This window comes from Parasteatoda tepidariorum, chromosome 12 (genome assembly GCF_982258835.1).
Source record: "Parasteatoda tepidariorum strain Cologne lab strain chromosome 12, Ptep-v5.0, whole genome shotgun sequence".
Lineage (NCBI taxonomy): Eukaryota > Metazoa > Arthropoda > Arachnida > Araneae > Theridiidae > Parasteatoda > Parasteatoda tepidariorum.
Window position 1 is genome coordinate 10,503,882 of NC_141766.1, and position 25,210 is coordinate 10,529,091.

The 25,210-nt window shown below is 28.8% G+C and overlaps 2 protein-coding genes across 6 annotated transcripts in view; one reads left to right on the plus strand and one right to left on the minus strand.

Annotated features, from left to right (window-relative positions):
* The window catches only part of LOC107452609 (synaptotagmin-C), a 226,477-nt gene extending 208,036 nt beyond the window's left edge, over nucleotides 1-18,441 (plus strand). For both annotated transcript variants that reach the window (XM_087156015.1, XM_087156016.1), the window contains exons 5-7: nucleotides 8,788-9,159; nucleotides 15,189-15,303; nucleotides 17,865-18,441. In XM_087156015.1, the coding sequence (XP_087012141.1) occupies nucleotides 8,788-9,159; nucleotides 15,189-15,303; nucleotides 17,865-18,205 (828 nt within the window). In that variant the 3' untranslated portion in view covers nucleotides 18,206-18,441. The remainder of the gene's footprint in view (nucleotides 1-8,787; nucleotides 9,160-15,188; nucleotides 15,304-17,864) is intronic.
* A 412-nt stretch (nucleotides 18,442-18,853) lies between these two features.
* Nucleotides 18,854-25,210, minus strand: part of LOC107452615 (mitochondrial import inner membrane translocase subunit Tim10 B) — a 73,930-nt gene continuing 67,573 nt past the window's right edge. For all 4 annotated transcript variants that reach the window (XM_043040928.2, XM_016069157.3, XM_043040930.3 and 1 more), the window contains exons 3-4: nucleotides 21,213-21,361; nucleotides 18,854-20,445 (exon numbers count right to left, since the gene is read on the minus strand). In XM_043040928.2, the coding sequence (XP_042896862.1) occupies nucleotides 20,418-20,445; nucleotides 21,213-21,361 (177 nt within the window). In that variant the 3' untranslated portion in view covers nucleotides 18,854-20,417. The remainder of the gene's footprint in view (nucleotides 20,446-21,212; nucleotides 21,362-25,210) is intronic.

Consider the following 25,210-nt stretch of genomic DNA (forward strand, 5'->3'; position numbering starts at 1 on the left):
GACCAACAGCAAAGAATTACAACCCACGATCCCTCTACCACTGAGGACAGTTTAAGTACCGCCCTGTGGTCGGAGCTAACCAGGAGCAGAATTCATATCGACCAGCCATCGCTGGTTTCGAATCCTGGATCAACTCATTGGTTGGCAATCATTCTACTAAAATTACTTTTGTGAATAGTTTATTTAAAAAAGACAATTAGTGAATAATAATCAGTATTGGTGCTTAAAAAATCGGGCTAGTTTAGTGCATGTCTTTTTCAAGAATAACGCACTTGTAATAAAATTTAGTTGTATTAAAATTTTAACAATTAAAATATGTCGCTCATGTGCTAGCAACACAACTCAAAAAATCAAGTTTTGAGATAAGTGGGTTTAAAGTTTTCATTGCTAAGCAAAATGCATAAGAAATGCTGTCGTTCGCTTAAACGAAGATTACCTTCAAGTTGAAATATCAGTTGTGCAAGTATTGCTGCTGAAAGAATGTGTATTTTCCCATTTACACCTGTTCTTAGTCCAAAACTCGTGTTTTTTGAGTTGTGCCACTATTGTAGCCCAGAGCGATGTATTTCGAGATTTGTTTATTTTTCAATCACCCGTTTCAAGTTTTGTCAATTTTCTCAAACGTGCAATCTACGCAATGTCTAAACCATAAACCAACGAAAAACTATACCGCCAACATATTTAATGATTATTTTGTGAGGGAGTTGTAAACTGTTTCTTAAAGATTTCATTATAAATATATATTTATGATGCATCTTTTAATACTTATATGTATCATAATAATTATGCATCATAAACATACTGTTGTTGTTGTTCATTTACGTCACACTAGAACTACACAATGGGCTATTGGCGACGGTCTGGGAAACATCCCCGAGGATGATCCGAAGACATGCCATCACAATTTTGATCCTCTGCAGAGGGGATGGCACCCCCGCTTCGGTAGCCCGACGACCTGCACGCGAAGTCGAGCACTTTACGGTAGAACAGTTTAACGAGGACCAATACCGCACACCCTCGGTCCCTACGCAGGCTGATAGAAGTGGTCACCCACCCGCACACTGACCGCAGCTAGTAATGCTTGACTTCGGTGATCTGCTGGGAACCGTGTCTTAACGATCAGTCCACTGCAGGATATATAAACATACTGACATTTGATATTTTAAAATATTCAGTTTTTTTCTCTTTATGGATTCCACATTTGGCAGCAACATTTGACAAAGTTGATGGAACAAAGAGAGAGTGAGAAATTTCATCCATGCCCGAAACGCCATTCGAACCCGGAACCATTCTGACATATCAGCTCCCTGATCATCATACATTCGACCATACATTCGACTATTAATGTCCGTCGACATTAAATAGTCAATATTAAAAAACCTACTTAGCAAAAAAAATCTACCGAAGTGACTATAGCTTCATTTTTTGCTTGTATTTAAGATATTTTTAGCTTATTTTTTAAACTGTAATTCTCATTTATCAAAATTTAATCGGCGAAGCATTTCTTTTAAAAATATTGAAAACTAAACCTTTCTTTTAATTCTAGTTAAGTGAATTTTTAGAAACATTTAGACCATTAGCAATCGGAATGATATGAACAGTTTTCATTTTTTTAGTATCTTCACCGAATCGATTTAGATTTTTCAATCTCGATGTATTTGCAATAATTCTAGCGCGCTGAATAAAAGTTTTAAAATTATTACACATAAAATTATTTGCATTGTCTCCATACTGTAACACTCGAGTTACAGCCAAGTTTTAAATTGCCCTTCTCCAAAGCCATTGAGAGCCGGAAGTTTATACACTCGGAAAGCCGTCTGTTGCCATTTTGACGACTTCTTTTAAAACTGTAAATAAGAATCGATTTATGATGCTTCAATTTCTTCGTTAATGTTCTCACATAAAGGATTGAAATTACGAGTCGATACAGTTTCAAAATTCCTTTCTTTTGGGAATAGTATCTGAACTAATTTTAATGCAATGTTTTTGCGAGTTAAATTCTATGGCGTTAAGAATTCTAGTATTTTGCTACTAATACATACTAATTCTGTTTTGAAACGAATGGAATTTGAAATAATTGGAATTTCAAAATCTTTTCTGCTTAATTTACGTATAAAGAGTGGTTTGAAGAAAGAGTAAAGAATGTTTTAATGAGTGAAATTCTATGGCTTTAAGAATTCTAGTATTTTGTTACTAATACGTCCTAATTTTGTTCTGAAACGAATGGAATTTGAAATAATTGGAATTTCAAATTCTTTTCTACTTAATTTACATATAAAGAGTGGTTTGAAGAAAGAGTAAAGAATGTTTTAATGAGTGAAATTCTATGACTTTAAACATTTTTGCATTTTGTTATTAATACATACTAATTTTGTTTTGAAACGAATGAAATTTAAAATAATTGGAATTTCACATTCTTTCGTAGCTATTGTCATAATTTACAAATAAATTATGAAACTATGAATTATGAATTACTAATTTTGTTTTGAAACGAATGGAATTTAAAATAATTGAAAGTTCAAATTATTTCGTAGCTATTTTCATAATTTACGTATAAAGAGAGGTTTGTAGAAAGAGTAAAGAAATTTTTTATTACTGAAATTCTATGACTTTAAAAATTCTAGTATTTTGTTCTGAGACGAATGGAATTTAAAATAATTGGAATTTAAATTTATTTCGTCGCTTTCCTTAATGTAGATATAAAGAAATCGCACGTTTTGATCTACCTTTCAGGAGAGAAAAAATAAGTTAATATAAACGTGCAAAATAAAGAAATTAATATCATCAGTATCCTATCAGAGAACTCTCGGCTATGCTTTTGGGTAATTTAATTAACTATTCAGGGAAATTTTTTATCAAACTTCTTTTAGTTGCGAGAAACTGATAAAAGTTTTCATTACATGATTAAGTGATCAAAGAATTCTTTCAAGAGTTTAATTGAAATTTTGTCATCCAATCATCAATTCAGTTATTCCCCTTATTTAGTTGCTAGGAGCTAATGAAAAGTTAATAAAATCATTCTTTTTTAAAGGCGTCAATATAGCAGTTTTTTCATGATACCAAAGAAAGAAAGAATTTTCCCTAAACACCGTAGAGTGTTTCTTGTGAGTGGTTTAGAAATAAATATAGTTAGATCCTTATTTGACTCACACTATTTTACTCAAATTAGTGCAAATTATTGCATAATAGGGGTATACAGGGTGTTGCTTCATTAACACCCTTAATGTATATTTCTCAGATATTTGTTAACACTAGATTGCCTAAGGAAGTCATTTTGACCGCTTTTAATTTCAATTAGAAAAACAATGATGTATATAATGACACAATTTCTTAGAATTTCATGACTTTTTGTACAACATATAATTTTTTTATTGTTAATATTTGCTAATAACTTGCTATATAACTGTAAATAATGTAAAAAAAAATTTTAAAATTAATTTTAAGCAAATTTATTTACGCATTTACAATCCTGTAATTTTGACTGCTTTTAGGCAATGTAGGCATATACTAATTTTCCGCCTTTCTAGTGTTAATAAATAAAGTGTCACAATAGGATCGCATGCAAATTAATGTTTCAGCAAGGAAGAAACATATACGATCAATAGAGAAATTAATCATTTATGAAAATTTAATGATTAATAATAAAATCAAGTAAAATCGAGATGAAAAACATGAAAACCAATTTGATTGTCTTCTAAAATTTGGAGATGTTTGGAACAATCGCTTTTCAATTCCCCTTTGCTTCCTCTGACAATAAAACTGGTTTTTATATTTTCCGTTCCACTTTCTCAGTAGTGATTCCTTAGATTCTGATAGCGTTTTAGTTTTTCTTCATTTAAATATTATTTTCTTACTGTCAATGAGCAGCTGACCCAATTTTTGGGTTTACAAATACTAATGTTCAACTCCAAAGCCTTGTAATTTTGAACCCAATCCGGAAGACAAGGTAACTCCTGGATCGAGTATTGGGAGAAATCTACTTTGCGAGGAGTTTCTGAAGGAACTAATCCGCATTTGCGTTACATGGAGAGGAAAAGCAAGTGAAACTCCCACGGTTAGCTTGATGGCAGGGGGAATCAAACCCATGATCGGTCTAAAACTGAGGATATTTTATGTCAACACTGAGGTCGGTTCGAGCTGGGAGCGAAATTCATATTGACCAACCATCGCTGGGATTCGAACCCGGTTCCCCTCATAGGAAGGCGAACTCTCTATCCCCTGAGCCACCACGACTCTAGCATTTAAATATTAATTGCGATCCATGGTGAGATTTTTATGTTAATATAAGGATTCTAAAAGTATATATTAAGAGTGATGATTACGAAACGCATAAAATATTTTTAGGGTGTGAATTATAAATTTATAAAAATAAGCTTTTTTTTTTAATTCAATCACGATGGCTTTCCCTCTTAAACCAACTTCACAATAACGGATAACTGTGTTTTGCTATCGTTTTGATCATCTTTAATTTCGTTCTTGTACAACTAAGGTGACTGTAAAATGGTTGATGTGTCCCTTCTAGAAATGTAGTTGATTCTTATTCAAAATGCTTCTTCGGCAAACTCAAATGCCACGGAAGTTGTCCTCAACAGTGGAAGAGAGTGATTTATCGTTTTCCGAGTAAAAATAGTTTTGTCGAAAGCATTATTTATTTTTATGTTCTACTAAACTGCATCCCATATTATCCTATACAGTCTTAATTATAATAGGTGAATTATTTAATAGCAGGAAAAAAATACCTACAATAACATGAAGTCGATACACTTTTGATACACCATCAATACAGCTTCAATACACCGTCGATACACCTTCAATACTTTTTAAACTTTTAATACCTTTACTTTAATGCATTTGTAAACTTGACAACTTAGAAACTTTAGACGCGGCTAAAATTCGTGCAATTGAATCTAGACATAGCACGAAATTCGTGTAATTGAATCTAGTCACAGCACGAAATTCGTGTAATTGAATCTAGGCACAGCACGAAATTCGTGTAATTGAATCTTGACACAGCACGAAATTCGTGTAATTGAATCTAGACACAGCACGAAATTCGTGTAATTGAATCTAGACGCAGCACGAAATTCGTATAATTGAATCTAGACGCAGCACAATATTCGTGTAATTGAATCTAGACACAGCACGAAATTCGCGTAATTGAATATGGACGCAGCACGAAATTCATGTAACTGAATCTAGACACATCACGAAATTCGTGTAATTGAATCTAGACGCAGCACGAAATTCGTGTAATTGAATCTAGACACAGCAGGAAATTCGTATTAATAAATCGAAATATAACACACAATTCGTGTTAATATTCTAGACATAATAAGACGTTAGAATAAGTAAGAAAAATACCTACAATAACATGAAGTCGATACACTTTTGATACACCTTCAATACAGCTTCAATACACCGTCGATACACCTTCAATACTTTTTAAACTTTTAATACCTTTACTTTAATGCATTTGTAAACTTGACAACTTAGAAACTTTAGACGCAGCTAAAATTCGTGCAATTGAATCTAGACACAGCACGAAATTCGTGTAATTGAATCTAGTCACAGCACGAAATTCGTGTAATTGAATCTAGGCACAGCATGAAATTCGTGTAATTGAATCTTGACACAGCACGAAATTCGTGTAATTGAATCTAGACACAGCACGAAATTCGTGTAATTGAATCTAGACGCAGCACGAAATTCGTATAATTGAATCTAGACGCAGCACGAAATTCGTGTAATTGAATCTAGACACAGCAGGAAATTCGTATTAATAAATCGAAATATAACACACAATTCGTGTTAATATTCTAGACATAATAAGACGTTAGAATAAGTAAGAAAAATACCTACAATAACATGAAGTCGATACACTTTTGATACACCTTCAATACAGCTTAAATACACCGTCGATACACCTTCAATACTTTTTAAACTTTTAATACCTTTACTTTAATGCATTTGTAAACTTGACAACTTAGAAACTTTAGACGCAGCTAAAATTCGTGCAATTGAATCTAGACACAGCACGAAATTCGTGTAATTGAATCTAGTCACAGCACGAAATTCGTGTAATTGAATCTAGGCACAGCACGAAATTCGTGTAATTGAATCTTGACACAGCACGAAATTCGTGTAATTGAATCTAGACACAGCACGAAATTCGTGTAATTGAATCTAGACGCAGCACGAAATTCGTATAATTGAATCTAGACGCAGCACGAAATTCGTGTAATTGAATCTAGACACAGCACGAAATTCGCGTAATTGAATATGGACGCAGCACGAAATTCATGTAACTGAATCTAGACACATCACGAAATTCGTGTAATTGAATCTAGACGCAGCACGAAATTCGTGTAATTGAATCTAGACACAGCAGGAAATTCGTATTAATAAATCGAAATATAACACACAATTCGTGTTAATATTCTAGACATAATAAGATGTTAATAAACTGATACATATTACAAAATGTGCCATTTCAATGTTTGACAATGAAAAAAATTTTTAATAAAAAAAAGCCGTGTACCAAATCAATAAGATATTTTTTAAACATAACGAATAATTCTTATTCACTAGCATATTCTTTTAAAATACAATAACCATAACATTGGTTTAAAAATTTGGAATCAAATGATAAGTCCATTTTCTTAAATAGGTATGACCATTTTCTTAAACCCGCACTTGGAGTTACGTTCGATTTTACAAACGAGCATTTCAAGTTTTGTCCATTTTCTTAAGCGTGCAGTTTAAGCTTTGCCGTAAATAAAAAAAATCGCCGACCGTAAAAAGGTTCATTTTATAACTTTATAAAGATTTCATAAAAAAATTACCTTATAAAACTTTGTTTTCTTTGCTCTGAGAAATATTTTAGTTAAATATAATAGAATATTTAGCTAAATATGACTCTCCTGGATTAGTTTTCAATGCACTTGTAATGTCTTGAAACTTCTCTTCCAGCACCATCCTTACGGAATGTTGTAATTTTATCTAAATTTTATCATTTTCTTTTTGCACTTTTATTTTAACACCGTTAATTTTTTTGCCATCATCGTCGATGAAACGTGGAAAATAAGATTCTTTAGCTGATAGTACTGAAGATTAATGTTTGGTAAAAGGAATGCACTAATTAAATTTTCTAGAGAGATTAAAAGTTTATATATTAAGAATATTTAGTTCGAATAATAGGGAACGCTTTTCTATTTTCAGGAAGTATTTTTATTTAAATGTTTTTAAATTTAAACTATTTTCTTAAAATCTTAAATTACCTTATCGTTATATACTATAATTAAGGAAGTTTCTAATTTATGAAATTAAAAATGGTAATAAAGCGCGAACCATTAATTTCAAACAGAAAAGTGATTGTATCGGGACTATTGCGGGTAAAGTGAGCCGCAAAAAGATAACAAATCGAATAACTTTTGTTTTAACGATCGAATTTCCTTGAACTAAGTGCCAATCATTATGATTCGAAGGATAACCTTAATATATGCTAATTAAATATTTTTAACTATTAATTAATCTATGACATCAGACTCAAAAACGTACTTTTTCTGAATAAACAAACATTTCTTTAGACATATTTAGACTTTTGATAATTAAAATATGAGGAGAAGCTAGCCGCAATCTGGAAAATATGGTTGTTTCATGAGGGGGCTGTCGAAAGTTTGGGTCCCTTAATGTCAACTAACTTTCCGCATTAAACTTTTGCGTATTTTTCCATATCCATCGTCGGAGCTAATGAAACGAATCAATACGTTTTTTGCAGACAGTTATTTTGTAATTATTTATCATTTTTATAATTTAATTTAAAAAGAATAGAAAAAAAAAGAATTGCAAGGTATAAAAATTTTTTAAACAATTTTCAACTACAAAATTTTGAAAGACAAAATCCAAAAAAAATTGGTCTTGAGAAATAAAAATTTAAAAATTTTACTACAGATGGCGATGCACGTAAAAAACGAAATTAATATTAATATATCCGAACTTTCAAACGCAGTCCTCTCTTAACTACTGGAAACATATCTTCCAGTGTATGACTACTTTCGGTATTTTGAGGGACACAAATCCAAATCTGTTAAAATAAAGCATGTTTTTTAAGAGAAAGTGTGTTTTTGTGACTGATTTTGTAACTTAAAATATCGTCTGCAATAAAAAATTAGCAAATTTAAGGTTTGGCTCTTGAACCATCAAGATTGAGTCAATGAAAATCCAATCATTATATTAAAAGTAATTATGTCTTATCTATCCGTACGCATTATCCAACTGTACGCATTATCCAACTGTACGCATTATCAAGCTGTACGTCTTATCCATCTTAAGTCACTAGCTGCAGATTTGATAGCACAAATCCATACTAAGAGAAACAAACATAAGAAGTCATCAAGGTTGTCTTTGTAAATGAAAACCTAATCATTAGATCAAAAGTGATTACGTCTTTTCTAGAAGCTGCGTATTTGATAGCACAAATGCATAATAAGAAAAACGCGCAATATAAGAGGTGTTCCACAATTTGAATTGGTCTGTTACTTCCTATCATTTTGATTTATTACATCACTATTACTTAAATTATACTTCTCGAGATAAAACAAGGAGTGACTATATTTTCTTGTCTGGTGAGCTTATTAGAACATGAAAATTAGCTACTCTAAAAAAACTAAAGTAATTGAAATTTAAATCAAAGTCTATAATTTTCCGTAGTAGAAAAAAAGAATTGATCATATTCTTTTACTTTATTGATACCACGAATCATATAAATAATTAGTTTTTTCATTGTAGGAAGCAGGAGAACTGCAACACAGATTATATGGTGGACGGTGCAATCCTTATTTCATTATAAGTCTTTATGACCAGAAAGGATTCAACAAAAAGAAAAGACGCAAATCTGGTCCAATACCTCTTCATCAATTTTACTCGACGGTGGTAAAAAAAAGCCAGCATCCAGTTTTCAATGAATCGTTTTTCTTCCCGATGGAAAACAATGGTTTGAAGAAATGTACTTTGAAACTGGAAGCATGGGATCAAGATAAATTGGCAAATGATACAATTCTTGGGGAAGTTAGTTTTAATTTGAAAGATATCGCTTCCTATCTTTCACAAGAGCCATCCAAAGAAATGGATCTCAATCTTAAACTTCAAGAGTCAAAAGTTGTAAGTATATTAAATGAGTTTTTTTATATCTTATTTCTTTAGCCCCTTAACGATCGGGAAATTTTCAAGAAAATGGTCATAAAAGTGCCTATTTTTTTGGCTTTTGTATTTGTATTACGCATTTGATTAGTGCTGACATCTAGTTTAAAATAAACTATCTACAATTACCTTAAAAATATCCTGGTACTGCCATCTGGTGTGTAAAATGAGAAATAAAATGTTTTCTGGGCAAAAGTAATGAATTAGTTTTATTCTTATTGGCGCGTTACTACTGAACACTCTAGCCCGTCAATATCACGGAAGCGAGAAATAGAGGGCGAAACCTCACCCCGTCATTTTCACGGGAGCGAGAAGGAAGGGGTTAATGGTTTTATGTAAAATTTATGTATATCAATCGTCTTTTAAGTAAGTCAAATCCGTTTTAATAGTCCTTCCTTCAACTTAATATTATAACCGTCGTTGAACAGCCGACCCAATTTTTGGGTTTGTAACTTCTTATGTTCAACTCCGTAGCCTTGTAATTTCGAATCCAATCCGGAAGACAAGGGAACTCCTGGATCAAGTATTGGGAGAAATTTGCCTTCATGGAGGACTTTTTGATGGAACTAACCCGCATTTGCGTTACACGGTGAGAAAAACCACTTAAACCTCTCACGGTTAGCCTGACGGCAAGGGGACTTTAACCCATGATCCATCTACCACTGAGGATATTTCACGTCAGCACTGTGGTCGGTGCAAGCAGAATTCGTATCGACCAGCCATCGCCGGGATCGAACCCCGGTTCACCTCATTGAAAGGCGAACGCTCTATCCCCTGAGTCATCCTTCCAACTTAGTACTGAATAACACTGAGGAACAATTTTCTTTCTTGTTTTCTGCTGAATAAATTTTTTTTAACAGATCTTAGATACTTTCGTAGCACGCTGATTTCAAATCTACAATCGATTTCGCTTTCTAGGCTATAGTTTGTTCTTAATTACATTTTAATAGTCTATTCTTTGCTGAAATGTACAAGTTTAAAAACTTTATATGCAGCGGGGAGTCGCATAAATGATGCGACAAGCTTTTAGGGAAGTTAGACTACATCATCTGAATTAAAACTGCATAGAAACCCGTAAATGTCGTTATATGCTAATGTGGCCGCTTTTAATTATAAATAGTTTATTTGTGTGCTTCGCAACAGGTCATAATAGGGAAATTATCCCAAACCGCGCATGACGACATTTCCGATCATGGGTTCCTAAGCAGTTTTAATCCTGATGATGTGCCCTAACTCCCCTAAAAGTTTTTATTTACTTTTACGCGACCTCCTTCTATACATAACGTTTTTAAATGTGCACATTTTGGCAAAAAATAGACTAAAAATGTCATTTTTTAGAAGAAAAAAATCTAACTTTAAGATAATAATTTTAATACTAATTTAATAATAATAATTTTAATAATTTTAGATATGAATTCCCCACAACCGAATTAGGCATGATAAAGTATTTGTATAGATGCAATAACAAAAAATTTGCTCCTCAGTGTAATTTTCAATTTTAATTCATAATTCAGTTAAACATAGATAATAGAAGATTTTGGTTATAAATAATGATACACGTATATGTCGACTCTTTAAACTCTCAAAATTCAACGAAAATCAGAGGGTCGACTAAGACACCGATAATAAAGACGAACATTCATTGATCCTGGTTCATCGATGCATGATAAAGAATGAGACATATATGAATAATATCAATTTACCCCTGTCAAAAACCATTTTTAATATGTAATATACAAATAATTTTGCATTTTCTCTAATCATATTTTCTTTACACAGAAAGTATTTTTTTAGACTTTAAATTACATTCAGGAAAAAAAAATTGAGAATAATAACAGTTAATTTGTGCAACAGTATTTTAAAAATATATAGTACAACGAAAACTTTTAAAGCATACCATAAAGTTACAAATTTAAAGATTCTAGAACATCTTATGAGGTGGATTCAATAACGTTAACAGTGTCGTTGTGAAAAGTCCCACTCTGCAATGGAACTTTTGTACAACGACATCGATATTCTATTTCATCCTCCTCTGCTGAGTTTCCTAAAAATAGTCAACAACCCCAACGAAAAAATTAGAAATCACTCCCTTTTTAAAAGATTTTATAATAACATTTGACACCTCATTTCGCCACGCGTCTGATATCATTTGACACATAACGTCTACAGGAATAATAGTCGACTTATACACTCGACTTACTAGAAATTTACTATCTCGTTATCAAAGATAGGGAGCCGACCTATTGACTTATACGCCAGAAATTTGCTATCTCGTAATCACAAATAGGGAGTCGACTTATACAACAGGATATACAATAATTAAAGGGAAGTAACTCTTATGTTTTACTTGCTCAAACAAAGTAAATTTTATTTAGTTCGCTGTTTTTGAAAAGTTTTATATTAATTCAAAACCATCTTGCAAATAAAATTTTAAAAAAATTCTTTTTTTTTTGCGTCAAACAAAAATTAAAAAAGATTCCTTTTTTTTTGCGACGGGAAAACTACTATATATAGTTACTTTAAGTTTATTAACTGATGATTAAATAATTTTACGGTAGTTAATTATAACAGCTACGGTTGATTATTAGACGTATAATACAACCATTTTATATTTTTTTGAAAGCTATAAAAGATTTTATAATATAGGATATTAATTCTGCGCGAGATTTCAGAAATGTAATAACATGATAAATCGTAAAAAAAAGTATAGCCATATATTTCGACATTTTTCTAATTTTCATGTTGTTGTTGACGTATGCCTGTTTAGGCAAGGTGGCGCCATCTATGGCCAAGAATTCGACTTCTGCACTCGTTTATAGGGCGGACCCATTCATACATCCATCCACAGATCGTAATTTTTGACCTGAATCAGAGAACGATTGATCTCCAATCCAGTACCCCCAGAGGTATAGATTTGTTATGGGAACATGGAGGACTTTTGCGACTCGATAGATTTAACGTGCATCAGTCACTTTACTACACGGGGAGTCTTTGGCCGGCGATGTTCGAACCCACGAACTCTCGGACATGGGCCCAGCTCCCTACCGACCAGGCTATCCCGGCCTCACTAATTTACAAAGGTCACTATTTTTGTTTTTTTAAATGAAATTTATTAACTCTCATGATAATATCGTATTTAATAAATATTATAATCAATAATAATCGCAATATTATCGTATTTAATAATTATCGTTATCAATAATAATCGCAAGAATATTGTACTTGGTATTTATCGCCGTCGATAATTTTCATCCTCCATCTGATATTTAACGTCATTGATAATTATCATGTATTATTAAATCTAATGATAATACGACATTCAATAATTAATTTAATCAATAATTGCAAGATTATTGTATTCGATATTTATCACCGGCAATAATTATCCAGGGGATATTTATTGTCATAGATAATTATCAAACATTTACAATTTTTTCTAAAGATATGGTATTCCCGAAGAACACTTTTTAAAATATCGTTAACGCGATGTCTAAAAAATTAAAAATATTTCACGATATATAGCTCTGCTCGAATTATTATACTAGCAATGTAAATTGGAGCTCTAAGCAAAGGACGTTTAATGAAACAAATTCCATTTAATTTTGTGTAGTCCATTGTTAAACCAATGCACATAATTCATAACACTCAAGAAGTTTCATACTTTGAGAAAAATACGTATTTTAATTGCATGTAGGCCCTTTCATCAAATAACGAGAATATGATTAATTCCCAACTCTTGCTTGGTCCCTTTTAAAATACTTGTATTAATGATACACTCTAGAATCTAGATTAAAAGAGACATTCATCTCTATACAGATTTTTAAATCTCGAGTAAATCTGAGATAGAACATTCATTAGTCAAAAATCTAATTATAACCGCTTGTTACATTTTGATTAAAACTAACAAAATGGGCGAAAGAGAAATTAATCTTGTAAGAGACAAGTTCAAATTAACTGGTATATGTTTACCTAATGAGTATGATTGTATTATAAGCTTTTTTGTAAGAGTATATGTGTTACGAATTTCGTATTTTTAACTTAACTTTCTTTCGTTATTTGTAAAAATCAAAATAATTAATACTACTAATAACACATACTAAAATAATTCATTTCGAAATGACGAGTTTTTTAAGAAATATATTAAAAAAACGGAAGGACAAATAAAGAGTACGGTTTCCTGCTTTCTGCAAAAGGAACTAACTTATTCTCTTCAAGGTTCAAAATTAATAGCAAAGCTCATCACTAGATGGCACTGCTGATAGGAAAACTTTAAAACAATAATTTTTGGGGTAAAGCGTTGGTTAAATTTATCCTCAAATAACGCCACTGTTTTTGCTACAAATAGTTATTATTTTGAAAGCATTGTTTTATAGTTATTTCAGTTTGCAACACCGTATGTTAATGAACTATGTAATCATTGAAACTTTTTGAGAAGAAATAAACTAATTTCATAAGCAGAATGCAGCAAATCGTACAATTTAATCATCATTTGTTTTTCTTTAATTGATTCTTCAAATCCTCGGTTATTTTTGAGACATCCGCTATCCGAAATGCCTTGTAGGAAAATTTAATTAGAGTTTTGATTGATAAAGTAAAATTTTTAAAACAGTCTGCGAAAATATCGGTGAACACTTAGTTTGAAGTTTATATACTAAGTTTAGGTTTAAATAAATCGAATTAGTTCAAAAAAGTTTTATTATTGTTAAGACTTAAAAGATTATGGAGGGATGAAAAATTGAACTTCTTAGAAGTGACTTTTATATGAACTTAGCAGGTTCTACTTACTTATTTTAGTCGTCCTATTTCCCTTATTCGATTTTCTTCAGAATTAAAATTTTACAATAAATAAGACAAAGATTTTATGATAATATCATTATTACAAAATAACTTCATCAAAATCTTCAAAAACCTTTAACCATATTTTTACAAAAAGTCATTTTTATACAAATTAAGAATAAAACATTTTTTACATATTTTCTTCCTTTAGTTTTTTGGCTGCTTGGAAACGTCTAAATTCACCTAAAACAGATTTTTTTAAAAATCTAAGTTTTATGGAAAAATGTAGAGTGGTTCTTTCATAAACTTTAAAAATGCTTTTCCTTGATAAAAACCTTGTTCTAAACATGGTTTGATTAATGCAACGTGTCCCAAAAGTTAGGTAACACAAGAAGCTCTTCAATAAATTTCAAAACACAGATTTTTTACAATTACTTTACAGTAAGAATAATAAACAGGTTGAGAGAAAATTCAAGAGAAACGAAAGGCAAAACCTAAAAAAAATTAAAGCAGTAAAAAAGAAAATTTCAATTTTACTTGCCACTAAAGTAAATAAAAGTAGCATTTTTATAAATTATGTCACCTTAGAAAGTTGTAACATTTCCAGTTGTCATCATTAATCCTTGAAGTTTAAAGTAGTTTTCTGCATTAAGAAGTTTTGATAAAAATAATCTGAAATAAAGTTTATTTCAGAAATCTGACTTTAAATAAATTACTCAATGGTGAGAATTACAAACCACAATTACGATATGAAGAACCACATAGGTCAACTTTGAGAGGAGATAGAAAAAATCATAAATTGGCTTTAAACTGTAATTTTTCCACTTGGTTTACCATTTATTAATCATGGTCTTAAAATTTTCACATTTAAACATTTAATGCGTAAAAGAATTTTTTATTTTTAAGGTGTATTTTTTATAGCAGTTTTGTTTCTTGCTTACATACTAATTCTCGATATACATACACATCTTTTTTAACTTCATTTTTGGCAAGAATTTTAAAAACATAGGACGGCGATTATAAAACACCCTGTATACATTTAATTTTTCTTTTCCGGATAACTTGCATATTTTTCTTTTAAATACCAAGTAACATTGATTAGATTTCAATCATTAATTGTAAAAATTAATTTTAAAGAAAATTATTATTAACTTTGATGAAATTAATAGTAATGTCTTGCAACATTAAAATTATTCATTTATTTTTTTTAACAGACTTACGGACAATTGCTTTTAGGACTCTGTTATCTTCCTACAGCTGAAAGAATGACAGTTGCAGTTCTCAAAGCAAATAATTTAAAACAACAAACAGAAAAATGTGAAGGTGCAGGTGAGCATAATTTAAATATCTAAATGGAAGAATAAAACATACCTACATAAGTTAAGAAAATATCCTATGCTTACCATAGGAAAAGAGATTTAGTTTTGGTAAAGACCTAATAACTTTCGTATATTGAACTATTAAACTTAAATGAACATTTTCAAAAACGGCATCATTGAAACCCTTGTGGAACTCAATGCATACTAAAATCTGTAAAAATTTACAAGATTTGTATGTTTTCAAATAACAGCAATTTAAAAGTTACTTATCTTGAGGAGCTAATTGGACTTTTTGTACACATAATGCATTTACATTTTCATTATAGTAGAAAATTTTATTTGCATCATATTATAAAATAATTAAGTAGTTGTTTCTTGAAAACATATAGCATTGCTTTATAACTGTTATGAAAAACAGAATGTCTAAATTTTATTGTTTTCTATTCATAGTATTATAACATTGGAATGATACATTAAGTATCATTTCTTACAGCTTTTAGTCTGGTCAATCTAAATGTGTTTATAACTAATTGGGTTTTTACAGCAAGGAAAAATAATTTCAAATATAATTTGAAAATCAAATAATGTTCTCTCTCTTTTAGAACTAGCTCAAGTTTGTTCAAACGCTGCAATTTTATAACTATAAAAATATTATAGTAGATTATCTAACATCTTTGAAAATTTGGGTACCAGTTATTCTGAATTTATTTCACTAATTATAACAAGGAATTAAAACTAGCACAATTGACAAGGATAAAAATCAGTTCACACACAAATAATATACCATTGGAAACCTTTCCAGTAAATTCTTTATGACTTGCAAAACTAGTTTTGAAACTAAAAACTTCTATTCATCTCAGTTTTAATCTCATGTCTCAAATATATTATTAAAATGATTCTCAAACATTATTCCTAGCAGATAGATTCTCAATTCTTAGCAGTAATACTTTGATAACAAAAAGTGCAGAAATTTCTATATTATCAAAGAGTTAACATCAATAGGTTTATAATTATCATGGAAATCTATTATCCTACTTCAAAAAAGTAGTCTTATTCTTTTTGTCATAAAAAATTAGGCTCAACCTAGAAGCATTCAACAAATTTCTATTTATTGCTTGGACTAAAAGTGCATTCAATACCTCATTTTTACAGTGAATCAAGTGTTTTACTTTAATTTTTTAGACAGTACAACTAATTAAGAGTTTCAAGATACAACTTTTCCATCTTGATATAATGTTTCGCAAAACGAGTTATAAAAAATAACAGAAAAATATTTCAAATTTATGCTTACTAAGCTTCAGCTGATCGAAACAATTCCATCATAAAAATAGTTCAAAACCCATCTAAATAAATTATCTTTCAAGCAAAATAATTAGATAATATACTTTTTTAATGAACTTCTTATAAAATTACTTTTTAAACAAAACTTATGGATTTTATAAAATTATAGTACAATTTGTAAAGAAATTTTAGCAGCTGTGCAAGCACAAATTTCACAGTTTTAAAGCAAACCTTAATAATATTTGATGAGGAGGCACACCGTTATGTGTTAAACAGTTGTAAATAATATTTAATAAAAAAATATTGTTATACAAATACTAGTTAAAAAGATTTTTTTTAAACAATTTACAGAATGAGAGTTTTATATCTTTGTTTACTCTAATATTAGGAAAATTGCAAAAAAAAATTTATTATAAAACTATTGTAAATAAAAAAAACATTTTATAGTTTGATGTGCATGAGTTTAATAAAAAAAAGCTCAAAATTATAAGCAGTTGCTATCATACTAGAATTTTTCAGGTCCATTTTTTTAAATTTTATTATAAGTTATACTTCATGTAATAAACAACCCAAAGTAACAATATTTATAACTTTAAATATCCACTAAAGATAATTATTTTTATGAAATTGAATTCGGCACTTTCTTTGTCTTTGTAGTTTTGTAATACATTCTACCAACTGAATTTCGTTAAATTTATTACCTACACAAAAGTTAAGTCAGTCAGTCATGGCCCACAATACAATTACAGGATAAAATAAAAGATACTGCCCATTCATGTTATGCCAAAAGAAATAATAAATTTAATGAAATTTAAGACAAAATAGTTATAAATTTTTTTTATTGCAATGAGTGCTTTAAGTAGATTTTAAGGAATAAATAGTAAAATATTTTGTAGTACAAATTTAACATAGCATACTAATGTTAATTATATTGTTTTTTTTAACAGCATTTTACATTGTGTCATGGGAAATTATAAACTAACCCAAGTAATCAAATTTAGCCCTTTCCTTATCTTTCTAGTTTTTTTTAACACACTCTAACAGCTAAATTTCATTAAATTTATTATCTACTACAACACTACAATTAATGGATTAAAATGAAAGATACTCCCCATTCATGTTATGACAAAAGAATAAATAAATTTGATGAAAGAGATAAAAAAAAGTTATAAATTTATTTTATTCCTAAGAGTGTTTTAAGTAGCAGATTTTCATGAATGAATCGTAACATTTCATAGTACAAATTTAATATAATAAACTAATATTAATTATATTGTTTCTTCTAAATAGCATTTTATGTTCAAGTGATGGCAATTTATGGTGGAAAAATTTTTGAAAGAAGAAAAACCTCAAGTCGATCCTCATCTCAATTTCCGGTTTTCAATGAGATGCTCATGTTTGATGTACCCTTTACAAAGCTAGATCACATAGTTTTATTGGTTGCAGTTTATAACACGATTCCTGCAACTTCTTTGGATGAACCAGTTGACTCACAGAGGCAAAAAAATAAAGATGTATGCATAGGAAAAGTTGTGATAGGTTCCTCAGGCAAGAAGAACATACTGAATCACTGGAATGCAATGAGAAATTCTCCAAGAAGGCAAGTAATACAGTGGCATGAACTAAGATAGATTGCTTGTGCAACATTATATAAAAAGACGATATGCTAGTAATTTTCTTACGAAGAAATACAAAGTATTTGTAATACATATACTTGGTGGAATATTATACCATTTAATCACTGTCATAAAAAATGGAATAAGTTCAATTTGGATAAAGAAAAAAATTATAATTGAAATAGCATATATTTTGAGAAGATCATATTGTTGTGGTATTAATAAAATGTGTTTGTGTGTGTTGTGAAGAAGTACATATTTTATTTTGTAACAACTGTCAACACAAAGATTGATGATAAATTCAAAGCATAAATCCTTTCATTTCAATAGTATAAATTATGAATAATGTATAAAGTGAAAAAAATTGCTTGATTCAAGAAAATTTGCAATTTTTTTAAAGACACAAATTTATACTTTTTTATTAGTAAAATTTAAAGGGACGAAAAAACAGAAAAATTAATGAGGGATGGGAGATTGCCCTAAAGCAAGAAAATTTACTATAACCCTTGATGGACTGTTGAGTTAAGCAGTAACTCATTGTTTTGTGACTTATAAAACCTGTAATTCATATCATGCAAAAAAAATACTAGCTCTGTAAACTATTTTGCAAATAGATAATTTTAAATATTAAGTCTTGATCATGGGTCCAGAAGAAGAAAAAAATTAAAAACAAAAACTTTATTTTAAAACATTAAGAGAACAAAAAAATTCTGATAAGAAATGGACATGACAATTAATGCTTAATCATAGAAACATGAAAAATTCTTAACAAAATTTTGACAAACTAAAGCTTAAAATTTTCAATTGTCATAATAATGAAAATTTTAAAACAATATTGTTATAGATTCTAAAAAAAAAAGTAATTCATTATACTACAATAGAAATTTTTTAACTTTTAGAATACTTTTACAAATGTCGTCATTGAGTTTAAGGAATATCTTTAAAACTTAAATAAATAAAAATTCCACACACAACAGTAAGTACATCTAGTGTATAGATAATGTACAGTATCTACATGAGAATGCATATAATACTTTGATGAAATTATAGAAAGCATTAAACTTACTATCAGCAAATGTCTTTAAAGTGGAGTATTTGATCAGAAACATCATTCATCAACAACTATTTTTAAAAGGTTAAAAGCTGATGCATAGAAAAAGAAAATCCAATTTAATCATTATAATTCATAGTTAATTAATTTACAAAATGATTATCTTACAATTGAAGAACTTGGTGCAAGAAGATTTTAAGTGATACTTTTTAAATAAAATCTAGATTTCTGAAAGTAAGATCTTCTGTTAGCCATATCGCATGTTAGCAATAATATTAATTTATTTTGCTTAATCATTACATTTTTCAGATCTCAAGTAAATAAACAAATAAATAAAGGTAAGTAACAATCTTTGAGAGTTTTTAGAGTGGTAGAAACTTCCTAATGCATTTAGTAACTGATAGTAAATAAGTAGCCATAGAAGGACTCTTTTTTTTTTAAGAAGAAATTTATAACGAAAATTGTTACAAATAATTCAAATGGCTCACCAATTGAAAGCTGGCAAAAACAAGAAATAAGTAAAACATTATCTTTTTTCTATTACTAAGATATAAACTTTAAGATATAAGACAAATTTAATCAAAAATCAACATATTAGCTAGTTTAGCCATTAATGATCCTTAGCATTGCAATTTTAACACTTTTTTCTTGTTCCAAGATGCAAATCACAGAAGTTTTACTTCATAATATATAATAAAATTATAAAAGAATATAAGCTACGTATTTCTCAACAATACGTATCTAACATTTTTAGCCCAAAGAAAAGGGAAAAAATAATAATCATTAACAAAAAGACATTCATAGCTTAATGGCTACTTTTAAGAAAAAGAGAAATAAAATATGTATTGGTGAAAAAATAGATAATTGGATCATTGCAACCAAATAAAAAATTTTGCACATTGTTGCAATTAAGGCTCAAACAAATATTTACACTACGCAGAGGATTTCTTTAACATGCATGTTAAAATGAATTTGTCTGGAATGACGGTAATTTGAAACAAAATTTATAGCAGAATTCAATAATTCAAAATGATTTAAAAATCAGGGAATTATCTTTATTTCATACCAGGTATATATAAATATTAATATGATTAAAGAAAGATGGAAATATCAACACATAATTCAAAAAATTGTTTTCTAAAAATTATAAGACAATACTTCCAGGAAATAACCACTTCAAGCATTTTGAGGAGTTACAGGTACCCTATGGAGAGAATATTTTTATTTAAAAAAGTCTATTCAAAGTTTTCTAAAAGAGCCTTATAAAGTTTGAAATATAGGCTTTAAAATGGAAATATATTCATCAAAATCTTATATTAAAAGCACAAATGAAAATGCATATTTTTGTATAGATCTCTTAAATATTTTTAATCAGTTTAAAAAAAATGAAAATTTTAAGTCTCACTTAATGCAGCTAACCTAAATTAACAGTAGGATGAGTTTTAAGAAAATTGCTGGTGAAATAGCTTTACCTTTTTAAATGTCAACTTAAAACCTATGAATACATACTGAAGAAATGCAGTTGTATAAGAAAACAATTTCATTTTTAGTTAGAGAGAAAGTTAAAAAAAAATGCAAATTTAACATAAAAAAGGGATGCCAACTGATCAGTTTTCCTTTAGAGATTTTATAAAACACTAGAGAAATAAAATCTAAAACATACAGAATTAGTTATTTACCAGCTACAGTGAAAGGCTCACTCTGAGATAACTAGAAGCAAGTGATTATTAAATAAACTTTCGAATTATTCATACAAAGTGGTGGTCAAAATAACTTTATATCAAATTACTAACCGTAAATCATAGATTAAAACAAAGTTTGTTGTCACTCAAAAAATACTATACAAAAAGTAAAACAAGTTTGCATCACTGATAACACAAAAACAATACAGTACAATAATACATAACATTTAAAGTAACATAATTTATTCAAATATAGTACAATAACGACTTTTATAAATAACTATCCTACTGATTATTTAAAGCATCTATATTCGCTTGTTGTTTTTGCATTTCTTCAACTCTTTTATTCATTATTTCGGGTTGAATTTCCATATATGACATCATCAGTCTATGATTAACAGCAACACCTTTAGAAGAACATTTTTCAATGCATGATTCCTAAAAACATTTTAGGCATAAATAAGTAAAAGAAAACGATAGATACAATTACAATACAATTAAAACAGCAGATATCATTTATAATGAATAATCTACACAGCAATAAGAATTTTTAAAAGAAATTTCATTTGAGTATCAAAAAATAGACAAAAACATTATTCCCCACAATGACACATTAGATTAAATGTATCACATACCAAAATCACAAAACAAGCATAACATTTTCTACTACACTACTGGGTATAAATTAGAACTATGAAACAGAAAGAAAAAACTAAATTTAACAAAAATCAAAAACTTCACTTTATTTCATACGAAAATTCAAATAAAATTATGAAATTAAGCTTCAACTATTCAGAGGAAAAAAGTCAAAAGATAAAATATATTGATACATTAATTTTGTATGCAAATTTTATAGACAGACTGCAAGACTAACAAATTTCTATCATTGCCACTATTTTTTTCCCAGTAAACTTCCCTTTAAAATTTTATGAAAATCATTATATTTGTATTAATTGAAAACAAATTTTAGCTTCATATATTCCCGACTAAAAAATTATTAGAAATAGAAAACAATTATGAAACTGTTATTATTGAAAACAGTATCTATCACAGAGGGTCAATTTTATTACATAAATAACTGATAAACTGATAAGGGCACCTTGTGTAGTTCTAGGCAGCTACACTAACCCTGATAAAAACTAAACATCCAGCTGTTTAAACATTTTCCAACTTCAACGCTAATAAAATAAGTGTAAAATTAATGCCTGTATAAAATGGTAAATCGTTTTTATAAACAAATATAAACAGCAAATATGTTTAAATAAAAACAATAACCCAAAACAAATTTGTGTGTCCAATGCATGCTACATGAAATATTTACTTTAATACGAACAAGTAAAATTTGATAAATAAGCTTTTAATTTAATAAAAATAAATATAAAAAACAACAGATCCATATCTCTTAATGTTAGCATCATAAAATCCAAGAAAAAAAGTTAAATAAAAGTAACAGTTTTCATTTTACATGAGGTAATTACTGTCAAATTAACTAGAGCTCTGAGTATTTTTTCCTACTTTTTTTTTCTACTCAGTGTTTTCCCTACAGCACGAGAACGAAAGGAATCTCGCTTATTTTTTCTTTTCTTGCAATCAAAAATGAACAACGCAAGAAGATCGTGCACTCTATTAACCAATTTCAAAATGCGCGAATTCTCGCGAATATTGGAAAAAAATTCGTCTTCTGCCATTTTGAATAAAATCCATTTCACTTTTCTTTCTTGATCTTTCATTATTTTCAACATCGATCCTTGTTATCTAGCTTCCCTATTTACCAGTATTGTTCAGAACCGGTGCGAACAGCAGAACACAATGCATGTAAATATATATATATTTTTCTAAATCTAGATTTTCTCAATTCTTCTGAACTAGTTCTGCTTGCTCCCTTCAATTTTCAAACTGCTATTTATTTTTATTGTTCTTATTTTCATTGTTTTTATTTATCATATTTATTTAGTTCATTGGTGGAAAAACAAAACAAATGTAAAGCAATTTTCAATATCAATGAGAAAAAATATAAATGTGCTTTTGTTTAGTTTTTCAAAGACATTTTCAAAGACTGAAATAGTATTTAATTATAATTATTAATACATAAAAAAGTACTAAATTAAATGCTTAATATTTTCTAAATGATAATGATTATTATCAAGCAAACTGAATGAAATGTAACCTTCTACATAGCTCTCAAAGGAAATACCAAACTGTCATCATTGACAGTTTGGCATGACTTAAATAAAAACTGAAGTTCAGATTCAAGTCTTCAAAACGTTCAGCTTAAGAGTGAATTAAAAATGCAAGGAGTAGGCAATGATGGCTACAATTCTTTATCACACCAAAGGAAAAAATAAAACAATATTGCTTTAACTAACTATAATTTGTTCTTTGTACATATTACAATTGGACAATTGCCAAAAGAACAAGAGCTTCCAGCACAACGCCCTTAAATAATTGATACAGAGTTAAAAAAGGAGTATAATATTACACAAAATGGAAACATCCAAAGATTTTTGTTTCCGATAAACTTCACCAAAAATGCTTTTCTTGGAAGAGGAAACATGTTTATTTTATTTTTTAAAAGCGGATGCAAAATTAAAAAAGTATACCAAAAATATCCATTCTGTTATTGTGAGAGGTGACATTTCAGCAAATTAAAAAACACTCTTAGTCGTTCTAGAATATAAAGTGATAGCCAACTAGGACAGAAAAAACAACAACATGGCATTCTTGCCGTTTGTGGTTTTCTAAATACAATAGAATTTTCAAAACGAAGAAAAAAACAGTTGTCTTAAACAGCATGAAAAACAAAAACAATTCAAGAGTGTCACTAAGTATATTTCTCAAATTTCCTTACAACTCTAAAATAGCCACTTTATTTTATTGTATCACTACATGTAGTTGAAATTTGAAGCCTAAGCTAAGTGCTAACCCCTTCCAAAGTTTTTACTCTTTGAGACAAAATAACTCTGAAGAGTTGCAACAAATCATTACGGGTTTATGGAAATATTTGTAGTTTTAAATTGCACAAATATGGACTTTATTAATTAAACTGTAAGTAAAAGCTTAATTTTTCTGCATCTTTTTTTACATGATATCAAATCCCACAACAGAATACAATTCATCAATTATTCATTGCTTAAATTAATTTAACATAAAATTTACTATACTTAACATAAAATTTACTATATTTAACATAAAATTTACAACATTTTATTCATATTTTTACTATACATAGCACTAAAATGTACTGCATTTTACACAGTAATTGAATTTATGCCCTCATAAACATAGCATATTAGATATATTGTTATATTTGACAGTTAAAAGTGTAAAAAGATAAATATCTTTTTTAATTTATTATGTCTGAAAGCATTGTCTTGATCCTAAGTATGCACTGAAAAAAACTTATTTAAAAAAGAAAAATTATTTTATTTTATAAGTTGCGACATAATTTTTGTGACAAAATTTTCATATAGCATGTTCTTGTAAGTGCAGACAAATTTTCTGTTCTTAAAATAAACAAAAAAAAACCCTAATGTCAAACATTATGCATTGCATGTCAATAATTGATTAGATAATTTAGACGAACATTGTATAGTATGCTCCACAATTGCATTTCTTTTATTAGACATTTTATAGCAATAAAATTGTAGCTGGAAATATTTGCTTTTAGCTGTTTATCAATGTAAATTTTACGAAAAAAGATATTAACATCTTGTCTTTTTGAATCCAAAAAAATATTTAAGTATAACAAACATATAAATAGCATATAGAGTAATACTTAACATACTCGGCACTACTTTAAATTTAAACTAAAAAATTTTTTTTCACAAAAAATGGTCCAAACATTAACTACATTACAAACTGCATCAATAAGAAAGTTCGATTTTAAAATTTTATATATGCAGTAAAAACAAAAAAAATTATTATAGATTTTCAAATATTATAGTAAACATAGATATTTTTCTCTAGTTTGCCAGTAAGAAACAATTTTTTTTAAGAATGAAACTACTAATGAGTGTTATTTGAACATAACATTCCCGTCTGAGAATAAAAAATATTTTTGGTACCAAAAATAACTATTATTTCAAGAACAAAATAAATTAAGACTGGATTAACTTTAAGAGCCTTAAGAAACATGTTAAATTGAACTTTATCAACAAACATAAGAGAAAAGTAAAGCAGTTAGTTTAATATGAAATTTCAAATACATTTAAAAAAGTTATTGTATAAAATTAAATGCATTTCAGACAAAAACATCTTGAAGTAGATGTATATACAATAAAGACAGTG